Source organism: Apostichopus japonicus, chromosome 14, assembly GCF_037975245.1.
Source record: "Apostichopus japonicus isolate 1M-3 chromosome 14, ASM3797524v1, whole genome shotgun sequence".
NCBI lineage: Eukaryota > Metazoa > Echinodermata > Holothuroidea > Aspidochirotida > Stichopodidae > Apostichopus > Apostichopus japonicus.
Genome location: NC_092574.1, coordinates 16,271,094 through 16,289,693, shown reverse-complemented (window position 1 = coordinate 16,289,693; position 18,600 = coordinate 16,271,094). Strand labels below are relative to the sequence as shown.

General features: G+C 37.5%; 1 protein-coding gene across 3 annotated transcripts in view; it reads left to right on the top strand.

The window, feature by feature from the left end:
- LOC139980164 (uncharacterized) overlaps positions 1-18,600 on the top strand; it is a 64,231-nt gene that overhangs the window by 38,266 nt on the left and 7,365 nt on the right. For 2 of the 3 annotated variants that reach the window (XM_071991605.1, XM_071991607.1), the window contains exons 31-47: positions 1,949-2,110; positions 2,560-2,721; positions 3,564-3,725; positions 4,535-4,744; positions 5,198-5,439; positions 5,802-6,003; positions 6,681-6,938; positions 8,097-8,339; positions 8,814-9,037; positions 10,047-10,246; positions 11,284-11,414; positions 13,120-13,433; positions 13,887-14,031; positions 14,581-14,701; positions 15,710-15,849; positions 16,583-16,811; positions 17,332-17,525. In XM_071991605.1, the coding sequence (XP_071847706.1) occupies positions 1,949-2,110; positions 2,560-2,721; positions 3,564-3,725; positions 4,535-4,744; positions 5,198-5,439; positions 5,802-6,003; positions 6,681-6,938; positions 8,097-8,339; positions 8,814-9,037; positions 10,047-10,246; positions 11,284-11,414; positions 13,120-13,433; positions 13,887-14,031; positions 14,581-14,701; positions 15,710-15,849; positions 16,583-16,811; positions 17,332-17,525 (3,339 nt within the window). Of the gene's footprint in view, positions 1-1,948; positions 2,111-2,559; positions 2,722-3,563; positions 3,726-4,534; positions 4,745-5,197; positions 5,440-5,801; positions 6,004-6,680; positions 6,939-8,096; positions 8,340-8,813; positions 9,038-10,046; positions 10,247-11,283; positions 11,415-13,119; positions 13,434-13,886; positions 14,032-14,580; positions 14,702-15,709; positions 15,850-16,582; positions 16,812-17,331; positions 17,526-18,600 lie in introns of those variants that run through there. The other variant, XM_071991608.1, reaches the window with a different exon arrangement.

The following is an 18,600-nucleotide window of genomic DNA, read 5'->3' as shown; positions in this document are numbered from 1 at the left end:
GTTGAATGTAATTAAGTTATCCTCACCTCCACCCCGATCAAAACTTTGGCAACCACAAAAGTACCGTATTCGATACGATACAATGTGAAAGTGATGGTATGAGATGGTGACTGTTTATGTGGGTATTAAATGTAATGTCCTGTAAGCTAGAAAAAAGTCAATTTTGAACATTTATTTTCATTCGTCAAAATTTGACTGTTTAAATCAGCTCTTTATTCTATTTCTGTGTTACTGTTTATTCCTTGTATTATATAAACTTCAACAACTCTACCTGAGAGTGTTAGATTTTAAAATGTACAGTGCCAACTGATGAATCAAGGTGTTCTGAGCAAAGTAAGATATATACCTAATATTAGTGTTGTGTATTTAATATAATATAGTTGATGTGATGATCTGTAAGTGTTATAGATTAGAGCAGGGTTGTCCAACCTTTTGCAGAGGAGGGCCACAACATGGAATGATTATTATGAAGGAGAGGGCCGCATGAACCCTACGCTCGATTTTTCGATTTTTTGCCCGAAGCCCAAGGCAACAAAATGTGAGCACTGCGCGCGGAGCGCACTGATTTATTTTCCTTCCTAATAAAACAGATGAATAAAGTTCATTCCCCCCCAATCCGCTGAGAGAGTGTCACACAAACTGACCTGTATGCAGTTTTTTGGACAAAGAAGGTTCGAATGATTGATTATATAGCTTCAAATTGTTATCAATAAATCTGCTCACTAAATTTTCGCACGGTAGAGCATCTCTGCGGGCCGGACGCCACCCCCTGGCGGGCCGGACTGTGGCCCGCGGGCCGTAGGTTGGACAACCCTGGATTAGAGAGATATACAGGAACAGCCGTCCATGTTTTAATGATTTTTACTTGAGAAAGTGTAAATGATATAACAATGTATCCTTGATTTGATGGAATTATTTTTATGGTCTGCTTTACTCCATATTTTGCAGTGCACCCTCTGCTTTCTTTCTTGTTAGGTAGCTAATTATGTTCAATAGAAACTGATAGTGCTCTCGATAATCCCCCTCAATGTCTGCTTGATTTATCTTTTGTTAGTGTTTTATAGTTTCATTTTCTGCTGTTAGTAACTTATAGTATTGCTATTGTTGTTGTCTGCTGTAAGTGTTTCGTATTATCTTTGTCTGCTGTTAGCTGTGTGTTAGTTTCCTTGTCTGCTATTAGTGTGTGTCGCGTCCGTCTCAGTACGGTAAGGCAGATTTCGATGGTCGCGTGGCAGGGACGACACGATGACGTAAATTACCAGTCAAACAGAGAGATACAATGATTCGTTCTATTTATATTGCAGGATTGATTAGATTAAATATGTTGAAACCTATATAATTAGTGGTAATACTAGTATGTTTAACGTGCCCTTCACACACGGAGACCTTACACAGTAGAGGTATACAATGAGACTGAATTAGCTTACAAAACTGTCATACACGAGGCAAAAGACCAGATACATTCCTCCAATCATAACTTAACGTTTCTGTCACAAGACAGCAGCAGCCAATCACACTCTAGATATGTTTAATTCCTGGAAATCATATAAGGGAAAAATTAACAGAGTATTTACATACATCTGCATATATTAAATATACACGAGGGTTCACGACACTTTAAGTGTTTGACATAACAGTGTGTCGTAGTTTCATGGTCTGCTGTTAGTGTGTCAAACTTTCGTTGTCTGCTGTTAGCGCGTCGTAGTATTGTTGTCTGCTGTTTTGTAGCATTTTGTAGTTTCAAAGATGCACCAGGTTGATTCTAGAAGACCAAAGAAGGTGTTGGCACTTTAATCATGTTCCCATGGAAACGGATAAAATTCCTATCATTTTAGCTAGATGTTAATTGGTGTCAATAAAATGTATTAGGGAAGGTGAGCAAAATGGCAGTGAAAGTTATTATAAACACTCATGATAAAATTTTCCTGTTTTAACTTTTAATTTGCAGTTCCCTGTTCACCTGGTAGTTACTATGACGATGTTGAAGTTAGCTGTCTTCTCTGTCCGATCGGTCAATATCAAGATAGTGAAGGTCAAATGCATTGTAAACAGTGCCCTGAGGGTACAGTCACCCTCAACGAAGGTGGCCAGGAAGTAACCGAGTGCTTACGTGAGTTCTTGTTTACTTTCAAAACTCATCAAGAATCATCAATATTTTCATTCCCAATTTTGTATATAATATTAGTAATAATTTTCAGTTCTTATTGGCCCATCTTTACATTTGATCATCATAACAAACAAAAAAATCTTATGAAATCTACTAACTGTTGATATAGATATGGAATATTCAAAATGGTCCTTGGACTGAGTTTTCTGGAAATGTTTAATCTCAACTGGTAAGGAATCACAATAAGCCCACTGGCTTTCTGGTTACATTTGATCATCATAACAAACCAAAACGAAAAAATCTTTTGAAATGTACTAACTGTTGATATAGATTTGGAATATTCAAAAATGATTCTTGGACTGAGTTTTCTGGAAATGTTCAAGCTTAAAGGATATTTTTTTGTGTTTTAACATTTTTTTATATTTACAAGAAATTATGCTAAATATCAACAGCTGTCTGCAAACCTGGTCAGTATTCCAGCAATGGTGTTGAACCATGCGCCCTCTGTGAAATTTCATTCTACCAACCCCATGAAAATAGTGACAGCTGTCTTGAGTGTCCTCAGTCACGGAAAACACTCGAAAAAGGCTCCACATCGGTTCTGCAATGTTTGTGTAAGTGTTCTTCTGAATTAAAGCGAGTGTTTAATGATGTTCCCTCCCTATTAAAGTGTGGGGGTAAAAAATCATAATAGAGGAACATCGTCGGGGTTGTAATTTTGAAAATGGGGGCAGTTAGACTGAAATTCCTGAGTTAGTTCCCAAGAGAATAATTAAGGTGGAAGTCTGGCCCACAAGTGATGTGATCATGTGATTCATTGATTTTTCTCACGATGCCAGTAGTGTTATCCGGGTCAAGAGTGGATTCCATGTGTACACATAACAATCAAGGATTTTTTGCAACATAGGCCAATAGCTGCCAAGGAACTGACGTCTGATTAACAGGTGATATGGTCACCTGATCTATCGATGTTCGTTAGTTGCCAGTTGTTCATCAGGATCTCGAGTCAAGTGGAAATCATGCCTACAGTTGGCTACACAGCTATTAATGAACAATATTTAGACGATATCTCAGGGGAAGGGAGGAAGGGGGGGTGGGAGTTGAGTTGACCTAAGTCAAAGGAACACTTAACAGTGACATTGAATATTCAACAAACTGGCAACTCTTTGACACGATTCATTGGCTTACATTTCAAAACAGATATCAAAGCTTCCCCTAGATATACACCCTCACTGTCATTGTACCTATCCTTGCACTCTTTGAATATTAGATTCTTGGCTGAAGATTTTTCTCTTTCATTAAATGTCTGCAATTTATAGAAAAGAAGTAAAGATGAGTTAATTGTTAATTAGTAAGGAACTCCTGTCATACATATTGAGGATTGTTTGGTTTATGTTCTTTATTTAATTCCTGTCTCTCTGATTTTCATCCATCCTCCACATTTTCTGTTCTGTAGTTGAGTGCGCTCAAGGCCATTGGTCAGAGACAGGTCTTGAACCCTGTCAGCCGTGTTCAGTTCGATACTATCAACCAGACTTTGGTCAGAGGTCATGTGACCTGTGCCCAGGAATCACGACCACAGTGTCGCCTGGAGCAATCTATGTGGAACATTGCAATGGTATGGTCACGACGACGTCCTATCAGTATCACATCTTGGCATATACGACATCCTTTTTGAAAGAAGAAAAGAATGGTTTTATGGATATTGTGTTTTGTAACTTAGTATGTAAATTTTAAAAGTACATTTACCAGATGGGATAGTGTGACTGCCATCTATGACAAAATTCATCATATTCACATAATTCTCAACTGAAGAGCTTGCTTCATGAATAAAGCATTAATTTTCTTTGAAACAATTTTCTAATGATAATACTTTTTACAGTATGGTAATATCGTGCTTCCAAGCACTTTTACTGACAGTATGGACAGTTCTGAATCTTGATCATTCCGGAAACAAGAAATTTCATACTGCTACTGCTGTCAGTTAAAAATTGTTTTGAAGTGTGAGATGAAATTCCATTGTTAGAAAATTGCCCCAAAGCTGGTCGTGAAGTAATAGCAGTGTTGCTTATAGCTAGAATTCAACATGAAAAAAAACAATACTCAATACAGATAGAATATAGAGTATGTTCACAGAAAAAAAGGGGGGAGGGGGAGGACCGAACGAATGAATGAAATTGTTTTTGTGTATTGAAATTTACAACATATCATGGATTATGCATTCTCCTAACAAGGAAAAAATTAAGTTTCATCACTACATATCTTGACCTTTTGGAAAATAGGTATTTGAGCTATGATATTTGGCTGTAAAGATAGGAGTTTCTGTAACATTTTAGGATTGGGGGAGAAAAACAAGGACTTAAATGTAACTCTTGTGCAACACCATTTAGTAGTTATCCTTTTTTAACTTTTTCTTTCTTCTTTCAGTGACGGCTACCTGTGAGGAGAATAACTGTGAGAACGGTGCCACCTGCCTGCCTCTCATTGAAGGCCCTGAATGCCAGTGTGCAGCGGGATTCCAGGGAGAGTACTGTGAGGTGAACATTAACGATTGTACAGACCTATCCTGTGATAACGGTGGAACTTGTGTGGACGGAGTCAATACTTATACATGTGTCTGTCAAGAAGGATACGAAGGTTAGGATTTGAGATGTTACAACTACCAAATCCTCAGGGACGCATTCTTGTGGTTTAACTTTTGCTTATTTGAAAGTGATAAGTCTAATAGGATATGAGCTGTCGTGTTATCTTTTGTCTAGTCTACATAAATCAAAGAGAAATAATTGATTAAGGTATTGTCTTTGACGACAATGTGAATTCTTCCCACCCACACTCCGACCCCCTCCTCCTACCCTGGCCCGAGCACAAACTTTCAACTAACACAATATGTTATATTTGCATTTTGATTCTGGAAGAAGGAGTAAGAACATTCTTCAGTTTACCTTTAATTGCTGCTTTAATGTGAACTGGCCATAGGTTTAGACACATTTGCATTTCTTTGAAGGAGTGGAGTAGTGGATGAAATGATTGATCAGCCATTAATAGGAGCTGGGTTAATGCGAAATGTCACATGATGATATTTAACTGCAGGTGATGACTGCTCTGTGGACATCTTAGAGTGCCAGGCTTCACCGTGTGAACACGCATCGACGTGCGTAGACACGCCGGGAGACTTTGTTTGCGAATGCTTGGACGGATATTCCGGCAAACTCTGCGATGAAGAAATCTTGCCATGTGAGAATGAACCTTGCCAAAATGGTGGGAGCTGTGATAGCGTCCTGGCTGACTTTACTTGTACATGTCCACCAGGATACACTGGTGATTATTGTGAGGTGAGAGGATTGCTAACCCTAGATAACATTTTGCATTCAATCAATTTTTTTCCCTACTGCTTGAAAGACTAGGCTAGCTGAAAGAAAGGGCTGCTTAGTGTAAAAAATTTGTAATTTTGTATCAGATGCTCTTGTTTAACTTTATTGAAAATTTTTAAATAAAAAATTAAGAATTCTTTGGTGATAAATGAAATGTGTACAATGAACAACAGAATTTCCAAGAATGTATCATTTCATCCAGGATACGATTGTAACCCACCGTCACACATTTGGTTTTTGTCGTACTCTCTCTCTTTTTATGGCGTCTGAGATTTCACTCTTCAAAAGTCTACGTACCCCTGTGTCATGCTTCTTTGTCGCAGGATAATATTGATGAGTGTCACACCCAGCCATGTTTCAATGGTGGGACCTGTGAGGACTTGGTGAATGCTTTTGAGTGTTCCTGCACCCCAGGATATTCTGGCCCCAGATGTGAAGTTGACCTCGTCCTCTGTGACCCAGATCCTTGCGTCCATGGAGTCTGTGCCGAAGAAGGCGACAACTTCACCTGCGTCTGTCATTCAGGTATGATAGCACAGCTAACGTATTCCTTAGATAGTCAGTTACTCATTTTGTTACTATGGGGGTCATATTGTAGGTTTTCATTTAGAGTGCAACAGATTTTCGTGCTATTCGGATTTCAGGTATCATCTTTTTCCCTTCTGTTAGAATTTTTTTTATTCTTCTAATTGGTGTTACCATTTCTGGGTAGAGGCCTACAGTAGTCTGTAGGGTAAATGTGGACAATTATCACATTTGAAAATGGATATTGTTTTTCTTTTCCTTGTTGTTCTTACCACTAGAAATGATAGCAGAAGGGCTATGTCTTCTGAGATCAAATTCTCCTTTTAATCTCATGAACCTCTTTTTTTGTTGTATGAAGTTTCCTCAGCAGCTGGTTGACAGCCACTATATCCCAATATAGTTTCAATAGCCTGTTAACATATTGCCCTTAGTGTATCTTCTGCACTGATGAGTTGCATCTCTTACCGGTTAAGTCTAAGTCACGTACACATGCTAAATACTTATTTTGAAGTCTTGCACGAGATACTGTCAAGAGTGTGTTTTTGAGAGATAATTTTTCTAGAATATGGTATTCAGAGATTAGCAACACTATACAACATGTTTCTAGCATCACACAATTAGAGATGACACATTTTTTTAGTTTATGAAAGAGGCGGTTTACTCATTTGCTACTTCAGGTAAGGCGGGTCGGTTATGTGACAGGGATGCGACTGCTTGTGACAAGGCACCGTGCGTACATGGAATTTGCAGCCTAACAGCCGAAGACGGGGATGACGATGGATTGGGCTTTTCGTGTGATTGCACAGACACTGGTTATGCTGGCATTTATTGTGAAAATTTCCTTGACCACTGTCTAAACCAGCCTTGTTCCAATGGCGGAAGTTGCATAAATGAACTGTCTGGTTATCATTGCCTCTGTCACCAAAACTTTACAGGTAAAGGAGTCCAAAGTGTACAAGACAACCTATTATTGTGGTGATATATTTTAATCAAATTTTTAGCCATGTTCTGTTACCATGCAATTTGTAAGTGTTTTTAAGGTTAACCTGGGTTGGTGTTGAAATTTAAAGCCCCATTGAGGTCAGTGAGGACAGTGCAGCTTAAAGCACAAAAACCCAATTACAAGTACCCTTATCAACAAGTCTGGCCTTTTATAGAGCAGAAAAAGATTTGAATTGTGGTGTTTGAATTGTGGAGTAATATTTGATTGTGTTAACAGTGAAAGCTTGTCAAAGCTACAAAATTCAATCATTCCACATTTGGGTATATGTACAGCTAAATCTCAGCATGTTGTTGCTGGTTTCTTCATCGATCTAGCATGGGATAAAAGTCCCTGTACATTTAGAAGTAGATAATATCTTCTATGCTGTGTATGCTAAATTTCATCTAGGTAGTATCAGCTATTACTGGTAACATATCAGTATATATCTATTTGATCAGTTTTACTGTGAAAACTTGTCAAAGCTACAAGATTCAATCATTTCACATTTGGGTATATATGCACAGCTAAATCTCAGCATGTTGTTTGATGGTGTCTTCATCAGTCTAGCATGGGATAAAAGTCCCTGTGCATTTAGTAATAGATAATATCTTCTATGCTGCGTATGCTAAATTTCATCTAGGTAGTATCAGCTATTACTGGTAACATATCAGTATATATCTATTTGATCATGATTTACAGTGAAAGCTTGTCAAAGCTACAAGATTCAATCATTTCACATTTGGGTATATATGCACAGCTAAATCTCAGCATGTTGTTGCTGGTGTCTTCATCGGTCTAGCATGGGATTAAAGTCCCTGTGCATTTAGTAATAGATAATATCTTCTATGCGGCGTATTCTAACTTCCATCTGTAGATGAGTTGGGAAGGACAGAATCAATTCTTGTCTGTAATCTTGAGATTTTGCTTGTCTGTGTCATGTCAAGCAAACTTTATAAAATTCATGATCTGCGGATGAAAAAGTCCTAACATGAAAAAAAAACGTACAATCGACCAATGCTCCATCAAGCCACCCAAAGTGGAATCAGTCAAAATTTACACAAAGCAGTCTGTCAGCTATTTTAAGAAAAGAGTTATTTTGTGTCTCATCCAGGTCAAGATTGCGAACAGTTTGTAAACCTCTGTGATGAATCACCCTGCGAGAACAATGGCACTTGCACCCCTGATGGTGCCTCTTACCGATGCATATGTCCTCTGAGATTTGAAGGAGACCAGTGTGAGACGCCCTTGGTCATCTGCAGAGACGGCTTCTGTCAAAATGGCGGCCATTGTAATGATGAGGATGATGATGGAGAGAATGTAGCCAAGTTTTGTTCCTGTCCCGAGGGATTTAACGGTAAGAAATGTTTGATTAGGCACAAATATAGAAAGCTTGCAACAGCTGCAAGATTGCCTCTACCAGACAAATAGAGATTATCTCGACAGATCGGCAGTGGCTGAGGTGTGAAACTGCACAGCACAAAGAGATCATGTTTTTATGCAGACTGGCTGCTGGGTACAGCAGCCTCCTTCATGTCCTACTTTTGACATGGTGCCTTAAAATATTTGACTCTGAAGGCTACATGAAATAACTATCTAAGAATCCTTACATATAAATACACAATCGAAGTGTCCAATGAGCGGCAAGTCTGAAAAAGACAGTTTAGATAGGAAAAGCAAAAATCAAAATACAACATGCACAGTAAAAGCATGATATATTTGTTTGAACTATGTACAATTTTGTTAACATAAGAGATTTTGTGTTTTTTTTTAAAATTTACGAACAACAATTTGATCCTAACGTTATTCCAACACTAAATTTTGATCCTAGGAGTTGCCTGCGAAAAAGACATCAACGAATGTAAGTCAGAGCCGTGTGAGAATGGTGGTAGCTGTACAGATGGTGTCAACGATTATTCATGTACTTGTCAGCCCGGTTACAGCGGTGGGAATTGTGAGGTCGACATTGACGAGTGTGCTCCACTACCTTGTATAAACGGTATCTGCAATGATAGGATTAATGACTATCTGTGTGATTGCTACCATGGATTTGAGGTAAGAAAGAACTTAATGAGTGGGTTCTGCAGTAGGAACCTTTTAATAATATGTTCATTTTTTACTTAAAAGTAATTTTTGGCCTGTGTTGCCCTACCTCCAAGACCCTCTTTTTGTTTTTGGCATACCTATAAAATATCAGCAGTGCAGTCTGAGGGAAAATTAGGCAGAGTGAAATTAAAATGATTAAGAACCAAGATTATTGACAATGTATTGTCTTAGTGTCGTTGACTGTTAATCTATTGTTTTCATCCTAGACTTTTCATCAGATGAAACCCGTTGCATATTTGTGAACTTTGTTTTTTAAAAGGACAGTGATTACATTGATTGTTATCGTTTGTTTATGAACAGATTGTATTCTGAAGAAAGAACTTCTTTGGATGAGGTCACCTCTTGGTGTCACTCAAAATATATAACCTCATTCGTTTGTTGTAACAAGGCTCGTTATAAAAGAAGTAGAAGCCAATGAAACAATAACTGCAGACACACATGAAAAGAGGAGGAAAAACTGACCTATTGGTTAGGTGCCAGTTAATCTGCAAGTTTTAGATAACTTAAATCATTTCTGTATTTATAATAATAATAATAATACATAATTTTTATATAGTGCCAAACATACTATGAAATGATTCTCGTAGCGCTGAACATAATAATAACAATTATATCATATATGCTTTGGTGAAAAGATACATTTTTAATGACCAAGCCACTAATCAAGTAACCCATAGAATTTACATATGAATACAACACGTTTTGTTTAGTGTTCCAAGAAGAAGAGTTGTCTGTAATATGGCTTTTAGGAGGTCCTTTGGAGCTTCAAAATTGTGACAGTTAAAACTGTTGACTGTAAGGTGGAACATTGTATGCAGGGAGAATATCAAGTTGTCAACAACACTTACATATGTGTGTGTGAGGATGGGCATATAAAGAGGGTGCTTTTACATATAAAGAGGGTGCTTTTACATATAAAGAGGGTGCTTTTACTTAGTGTTTTTCAATTTTCCTGAAGGGCGTCGATTGTGAAGTTAATACCGATGACTGCCAGACTCACGAATGTGTCCATGGAGAATGTCAAGATGGCAACGACACATACACGTGTGTTTGTGCTGATGGATTTAGAGGGCGTTTATGTGACGAAGACATAGACGAATGCGCTTCCAACCCTTGTGTACATGCCGTGGAGTGCACTGATCAAACTAATGCCTTTGAGTGAGTGTAGCCTAATATGCTTTTATTGAGATGGGTGTGTTGGGGGGAGGTCGAGTGGGGGTGGGGGGGAGGAGGTGTGGACTGAGAACTACTTCAGTATGGAATAAAACTTTAGTGAATGTGGTTTGAAGTATTTTAATGTGTTAATGTGCTTAGTCACCCTTTCAGCTTTTTTGTTTTTTAGCTCACACACTCACACACATTACTGTGAGTGAGGTTTGGAGTTCTGGATGTTGTCAAATGTTTTAAATTTTCCAGTGACTTAGTTTCTTACCCTTGCTATTTGAAATTTTGTTAGCTTCTTTTTTTTGGATTTAACTTTTCCCTTTTGCTCATGAGAGATCCTGAAGTGATGAAACTAACATATTTTGATAATTTTTAGTACTAAGTATTTATAGTATTTGCACAAGACACCACTGTTTATCAATTGGGGTGGGTGTATTGCCAGCCTTCTGTTGAGCTCAGTTAAAGTGATATGGTTAGTATACCCCCCTTTCCTTACGTGGTGTGTGTCGTATGACATGATACGTCACTACTTTAATCCAACTTACTGTTGATTGATATTGTGTCCAAAGTGGAGGTTACTACTTCTATTACAGGGTTCTGCAAAACCATATTCTCCCCTCAAGTCATAACTGAGTTCTGTACTAACTTAAATATCGACTTAATGTATGTATACGCATGTCCGCTGAAACTCAGAGCAAGTGAAAAGATTGTCGAATTAAGCAACCGCATTGCGAATGATGAATCAAACAAAATCTCTCCATAGTCCCAAGATATGTGATTGCTCTAGTCTATAGTGTAACTTAGTATGGAGGTAGGATGGAGACCTTATTTTTGTGAGGTTAGGCTTTTTGTAGGAAAAGAAAATGATTTTGTTTTCATGACTTTAAAATGAAAAATATTATAAAGTGAAATTTTAATAATATGCCTTGCAAAATTGAATTAAACAGTTTGGATTAAACATTCTTCATCTTAACATTCTACCTTCACACCTGAATAAATTCCTGTCGATGGTTTGTCATTCCTTGCCACAGATGCGTCTGCGAAGACGGCTGGACTGGAATGCAGTGTGAGAGAAGTGTTAACGATTGTGCGTTAGACTCTTGTGATAACGGTGCAACGTGTAAAGACCAACATAACAGTTTCAGCTGCATATGTCCTCCAGGTTATTATTTATTATTATTTTTATAGAAGATAATATGAATATCATTTGCATTGGCATTTGGATAATTTTTTTTTTTTTTTTTTTGCATGTCAAAATTGTAGCTGATTGCTCTCTGCCAATGTTAAACTGTTGCATTTCCCACATTCTCTTGATATTATGCATGTGAATTGTTCTGTTAAAGCACTAAACGGTCTTCTTTCTTTGCAATTAGACGGGTACACTCCAATGGTGGGTGGTTAGCCTAATCTTGATGAAAATAATGTTGCTTGATATGCAACTTAAAATACCTACTTGTAAACAGCTACGAATGTTTGTAATCTTTAGGTTAACTACTAACACAGTGTCATTTTGAAATACAGCAGATTCATGAGAGTTGATATCATAGCATCCAAATCACTATGTAATATTCAAGTTCCTATGTATCTCTATGTTACTTTGAATCACTATGTGATATTCAAGTTCCTATGTATCTCTATGTTACTTTGAATCACTATGTGATATTCAAGTTCCTATGTATCTCTATGTTACTTTGAATCACTATGTGATATTCAAGTTCCTATGTATCTCTATGTTACTTTTAATCACTATGTGATATTCAAGTTCCTATGTATCTCTATGTTACTTTTAATCACTATGTGATATTCAAGAGCCTATGTATCTCAATGTTACTTTGTTTCACTATGTAATATTCAAGTTCCTATGTATCTCTATGTTACTTTTAATCACTATGTGATATTCAAGTTCCTATGTATCTCTATGTTACTTTTAATCACTATGTGATATTCAAGAGCCTATGTATCTCAATGTTACTTTGTTTCACTATGTAATATTCAAGTTCCTATGTATCTCTATGTTACTTTTAATCACTATGTGATATTCAAGTGCCTATGTATTTCAATGTTACTTTTAATCACTATGTGATATTTAAGTTCCTATGTATCTCTATGTTACTTTTAATCACTATGTGATATTCAAGTGCCTATGTATCTCAATGTTACTTTGTTTCACTATGTAATATTCAAGTTCCTATGTATCTCTATGTTACTTTTAATCACTATGTGATATTCAAGTGCCTATGTATATCTATGTTACTTTGAATCACTATGTGATATTTAAGTTCCTATGTATCTCTATGTTACTTTTAATCATTATGTGATATTCAAGTGCCTATGTACTTCAATGTTACTTTGAATCACTATGTAATATTCAAGTACCTATGTATCTCTATGTTACTTTTAATCACTATGTGATATTCAAGTGCCTATGTATCTCAATGTTACTTTGTTTCACTATGTAATATTCAAGTTCCTATGTATCTCTATGTTACTTTTAATCACTATGTGATATTCAAGTGCCTATGTATATCTATGTTACTTTTAATCACTATGTGATATTCAAGTGCCTATGTATCTCAATGTTACTTTGTTTCACTATGTATTATTAAAGTGCCTATGTTTCTCAATGTTACTTTATCTTACATAGTACAGTAGATTTCTATGGTTTTTAGATTTTACTAATAAGACTAAAAACAAAATGATCTTCTGAATGTAAACACAGACATTGGATAGATATATATTGGCATCAGCTTGTAGAAGGAAATGGTAAGAATTTCTTTTGATTTCGACTAGTCGCTAGGAGATTGTAACATACTATATATAGGAAATGGAGTTGTGTTGAAGGTTAATCTCATCTCATCCCATCTCAGGTTATAAGGGGGACACCTGCAGCGAGGATATCAATGAATGTGCCAGCAGTCCCTGTGTTAATGGTACCTGCGTGGATAGGGTCAATGGCTATGAGTGTACCTGCCCTAGGGGTAGAGATGGGAGACAGTGTCAAGTCAGGACCAGTGTCTGCCAGCCCAATCCTTGCTCTAACGGCGGTACTTGTTCTCTCGACCAGACCGGAGAGGACTTTACCTGTTTCTGTCTAGACGGTATACTCGGCGATCGTTGCGAGGTGAACATCGACGACTGCAAAGACAACGAGTGCCACCACGGTGCTACCTGTGTTGACGAGGTAATTTAAGCTGACTTTATATGGACCTTCAAGGACCGTCGGTTGTGATTCTTTCATATTGTCGAAAAACTTATGGCCTGGTTAAGCAACAAAATTCATGTTACGAAGGAAAATGCCCTGCTATGGATTGAAAGCTGTTTTTTTTTTTTATTTCACCAACAATCATGCAATAGAGTAACCATGGAATCATCAAAAAAAGAAAAAAAAGAAAGTGCTAAGTGCCATACGTTTGGGTATTGTTTGTAAAATATCAGTTTAATATCAAATGAGGGTGTGTTGTATCCACAATATGTAAAAAATCAACTACTAGCACCTGTCAAGGACCATAATTTGATTGTCTGTTTGTTACCTATCACTTTAATGTCCTGGCGGCAGTATTTGAAGGTCTGTGAAATGAATTTATCCTCCAATGCCCTTTTACATTTTTCCCCTCTTGTTTTCTTCCTTTTAAAGGTGAATGCATATTCATGTCTGTGTCCTCCGGGGTACAGTGGTGACCTCTGTGAGGAAGAAGTCGATCTGTGCATTGTATTTCCTTGTGAGAATGGAGGAACTTGTAATGTGGTAGATGGACAAGTACAATGTGATTGTATCAGTGGTAAGCATGAACCCACCCAATGTAAAGAGAAAGTTTCAATCTGTTGTGCATGGGCCTTAAAAAGAAATCGGAGGATGGGGAAGGGAGGGAGGAAGGAGGGGGAGGGGGGTGGGATATGTTGCCTGAACACTTACAGAGAGGGGCTCACATTGGAGGGAGGAAATGTGGGAGAGTTCTGAGAGGATCGAGCTCCAAGCAGTTGGATCGATTGCAATAAATGCTTGATTAAGAGTCAGTCCTAATATTTCCGCGATCCATTTGCGTAGAGAATACAAACAGGAGTGTATTGTTGCAATTTGCTGGGCAATGTCAATTGGTATTTCTCAAGTCATTTGCATATTGAATCATATTATAACAAGCGACAATTTTCGATATAGTGGCACAGTATACATTGTATGTAGAATGCGTCGTTTCAAATTGGCATCATTATGTTTCTTCCACGCTGATTTTGATAATTATCAAGATGAACCTTTAACTAGCCCACAGACCTTTTGTTTTGTTTTGTAACTTTTTTTAACTTGTTTTAGTTGTTTTATTTTATTTTTGAAGGATACGAAGGCTATCTTTGTGAGAAGAACATTAATGATTGTTATCCCAATCCCTGCCTGCATGGAGCAACATGCATTGATGAAACCAATGACTATTCCTGCCATTGTTCTCCTGGATACAGGTTGGAAGAACCTTCATTTGTTTTTTATTCATTCATTTCAATCATTGCAGTCAAATTCATCTATTGACTGGTTAAGAAACAAAGCAGCTGAAATATTTTGACGCCTCTTTAGTCAGTCGAAGGTACGTCAGTCGAAAGAGGGGATGTTTTCGGAAAAGCAAATAATCATCATTTAATCTGATTCTGTCATTGGATTAATGATGCTTCCTAATTAAGTTATTTGCCGACTGCAATCTGGATTCTCTGTTTATATTAATGACTTTAAAAGGAAAGAATAACACTGACAGTGTTGTAAGTCCTTATAAGATATCTTGTATCTATCTGTTTATCATTTTAATTATCTGTAGTCTTGTCTGTCAGAACAGATCCTTTATTTAGTTCATGAGGCAATATACCTGTCCAGATCTCCCTCATAGTTGTGTTTTGCCTGTCTTATGTCTTATTGTGTAACTACTGCCATTCATGTCCTTGTATATAGTGGTGTCCAATAAGTGACCCCTAAGTTTGCATTCTGTGACACTGGTAGCTACGAAGCTGCACATACCATTGCTGCCATGTTTGAGAGTGAGATTGTACTTCTCATATGCAGTTTTAAACCGCATACCCTCAATGAAAATGACTTTATTTGCTACAGTGAAACAAGGAAACAGACATTTAGTATCCTGAGGCACTTTCAGGAATTATATCACCCATCTACCCATTTATATGCAAAGTTGTTGAAAGGTTTTCTTGCTTTGAATTTTATGAATCGAGACCTGTGCATCTCATTCTGGTGGGATCTGATCAAACTATCACGTTATTGAATTATAAAAAATTAAACCATACAGAGCACAATCAAAGGAGTTCTTTGTTACTTTTTACCTTAAACACAACATCATTCTTTTCTTGCTTAATAAGTTTAATGAGCCACTTACGTATTTTAATCTCTCTGATGTTTCTGGCTTTTGTTATGCCATTGAAGTATTAAAACCATTTTTTTTTCCCTCAATTTTTTACTTTCATTCTAAGGGGAGATATCTGTGACGAGGAGATAGATGAATGTCTACACAACTTCTGCCATCCTACGGGTACCCGAGAATGTCAGGACGGTGTTGCGGAATACACCTGCGTGTGCAGGCACGGATTCCTTGGTCAATTCTGTGATCAAGGTAAAATCATACCTCACTTTATGATCATTAGTAAGACCTGCGATGCATAGATGTTGCTTCATCAATAATAATTATTTGCGTTATTGAGGACTTGATCAAGTTCAGAACAGTGATCGCTTCAGTCTGTAGTGTGTCTGGTGGTAAATCATAAAAGTAGGTATTAACTTCAAACATGTTTTAATGTTTCAATATTTCATTTGAGCAAATTTGGTATAAATCTACTGTATTTATATAGATGATGATCTATAGCCTATTAAGGTGCATGGACTGACTTGCTCCAGTGGGTCAAGAGATCTGTCCAGCTGGTGTAAACGCCACGGATTGGACCAGATCTGACCAGGTCAGCTCACACGGTCAAACTTGCTGTCTGGTAAATGTAGCATACCAAGTGGTTGTTACAGATCCTATGGCTTATAACAGTGAACTATGACGAGGCAGGAAAATGTATAAACACAGGATAAGTCTGGTGAGCGAATTCATGCGTATTCTCACAAGTGTGACAAATTAATCAGGTTTGCACCCGAGGAAGCGCATAATTGGGAAAAGCAAGTAAACATTTGTACGTAACTTAAAAGAGAACTGAGTATCAACTCCCGACTGCCAGTCGAAAGCACCATTTTTATGTTATTGATTGCTGAGTTTTCTATCTAAGTAAAAAAAAAACATGTTACTTTCTGTGCAGAATTTCAGTGTTTGATTGGTAAGTCAAATTATGTATCTCTCTTAATTTTAGTTGCCGAGAGTAACTTTGACATGATTTTCACTGCAAATCAAACTTCCCAGTATGTCCGCTTGAGAGATTTTTCGCAAGAGATCGTTGAAAGCTTCACGCTAGCTCTGTGGGTTCGGACGATCAGTTCGAACGCTGTCATATTTTATCACGGGAGGGAAAGTCATCTTCATTTGCGCAACGCTGACATTATCCTTGGCTTCCCTGCATCTCTGACCGTGGTGGTTCAAGGGTAAGTGAAAATTTATATTTCTCTCTGAGAATTCTCTGTCGGATTATATTATTTTGGTTGTATATATTTATCAAATTCATTATATACAAGATGCTTGGAGACTCTACGATGTAAACACAGATCAACATTATAACCAGCCAAACATCCCCGACACAGAAACAACCAAGTAGTTTGTAAGAAGGGTGAGGTGGGATGGACATCGTTTCTATGGTAACAAAAGTAATTCATTATTCAAGTTTTAGAAAACAAGTTTTAGAAAACAAGTTTTCTGCTCCAGAAAAAAATTCCATGAAAGGCAAAGGGAGAAGTTTGGCATTCCCCTTACCAAGCCAATTGCTTCCCTAACTAGCCGTCATTTCGTCATTTACTAGAATATATTACAGAAGTTTGTACTCTTAAATCCTATAGATAAATGGTGTTTACTTCAAACTGTCTTTGCCAGACCTTTTGATGCTGAATACTACACTAGTTACACACATTTTCCTGAATTTAATTTCAATGTCAACTTTTCTTTCTTAAGTACGCCTATGTTTTCCGGGGTCGCCATTAACGATGACCTTTGGCATCATGTTGCTCTGACCTTTGACCACGTATCCAAGCTGTTCCAACTCTACGTCGATGGCGAAAATGTCCACAACCAGGTCATTGAAGTCACTGGAGATGTCCTCGTTTCCAGCGGAGTTTTCGTCCTTGGGCGAACAGATGAAAGTGGTGGTAGGTGTCATTGGCTGAAAAACATAAGAGGTTTCTAAAATGGAAAAGAAGAAAACTACATACCTTCCAAAAAGACATAATTCATCATAGTTGCATACAACCTATCATTTGTGATGAAATGTTAGAGTTTTAGGGGACTTGGTGAAAGAATCATTTGAGTGCAACATGCTCTTAATGTTTTAATGAAGCCACAAGGTCTGCCATTTCCTTCATAAGCTGTATAACGCATTTCAGACATGGAAATAACAAATTACTTTAGACATTCTTGTTATTGGTAACTAAACTAGCTGTTAATACCTGTAAATATTGGGGACTATGTATGCACTATAGTGTCTAGTACTAATAAATAGCGCTATTCTACATTGTCAGGAATGTCCAATATTACACACCAGGGCAAAGTTGAATGGATTTTTATTTTCTGTCCCTTGGGCAACCTGGTCTTATGATTTGGTTGTGGGTTTGGCAAGTTTGGTTGTAGAGCAAAAAACTGAAGCCAAAGAACAAAGAACGACCAATATGTACACTGTAGAAGAGATGTGTATGTTTAGTGAATAGAACCAGCTTTGAGCCAGTAAAACTCTTCTTTGGGTGGATTGATCAAATACCTATACCAATTGTTTTGTTTTATTTCAGTATCTCCAAAGCAAATTGAGGGAGATTCCAAATTATAAGTTAACCTGTTTGGGGGAGTGGGGGGGGGGCAGAGGGGGTTACAATGCAATCTGTGTTTGATGTAACAAGTCATCCGCCAGACAACCCCCACAACTGATTTTGGTTGTCCGAACAGAAATTTTATAGTCTCGGACCATCGGACCATTTTAAAAACAACTTTCCCCTGCAAACTTTACCTACCAGAGCGTCAATGTCTGTAATTCTATTTATTTTTCTCTTTTGAACCTAAAAGAGCAATGTTGACATCATTGCTGACATTGAATTAACAGTGTTTGTTGGGCAGGTACCCAGGGAGCTGACACTATCATTCAATATGCCTTCAATGAGGGCTAAAGATCTGTAAGGAACAAATTGCCCCAAGTAATGCATGTAATTGGTTACCCTGGAAATTTGAGGGACTTCA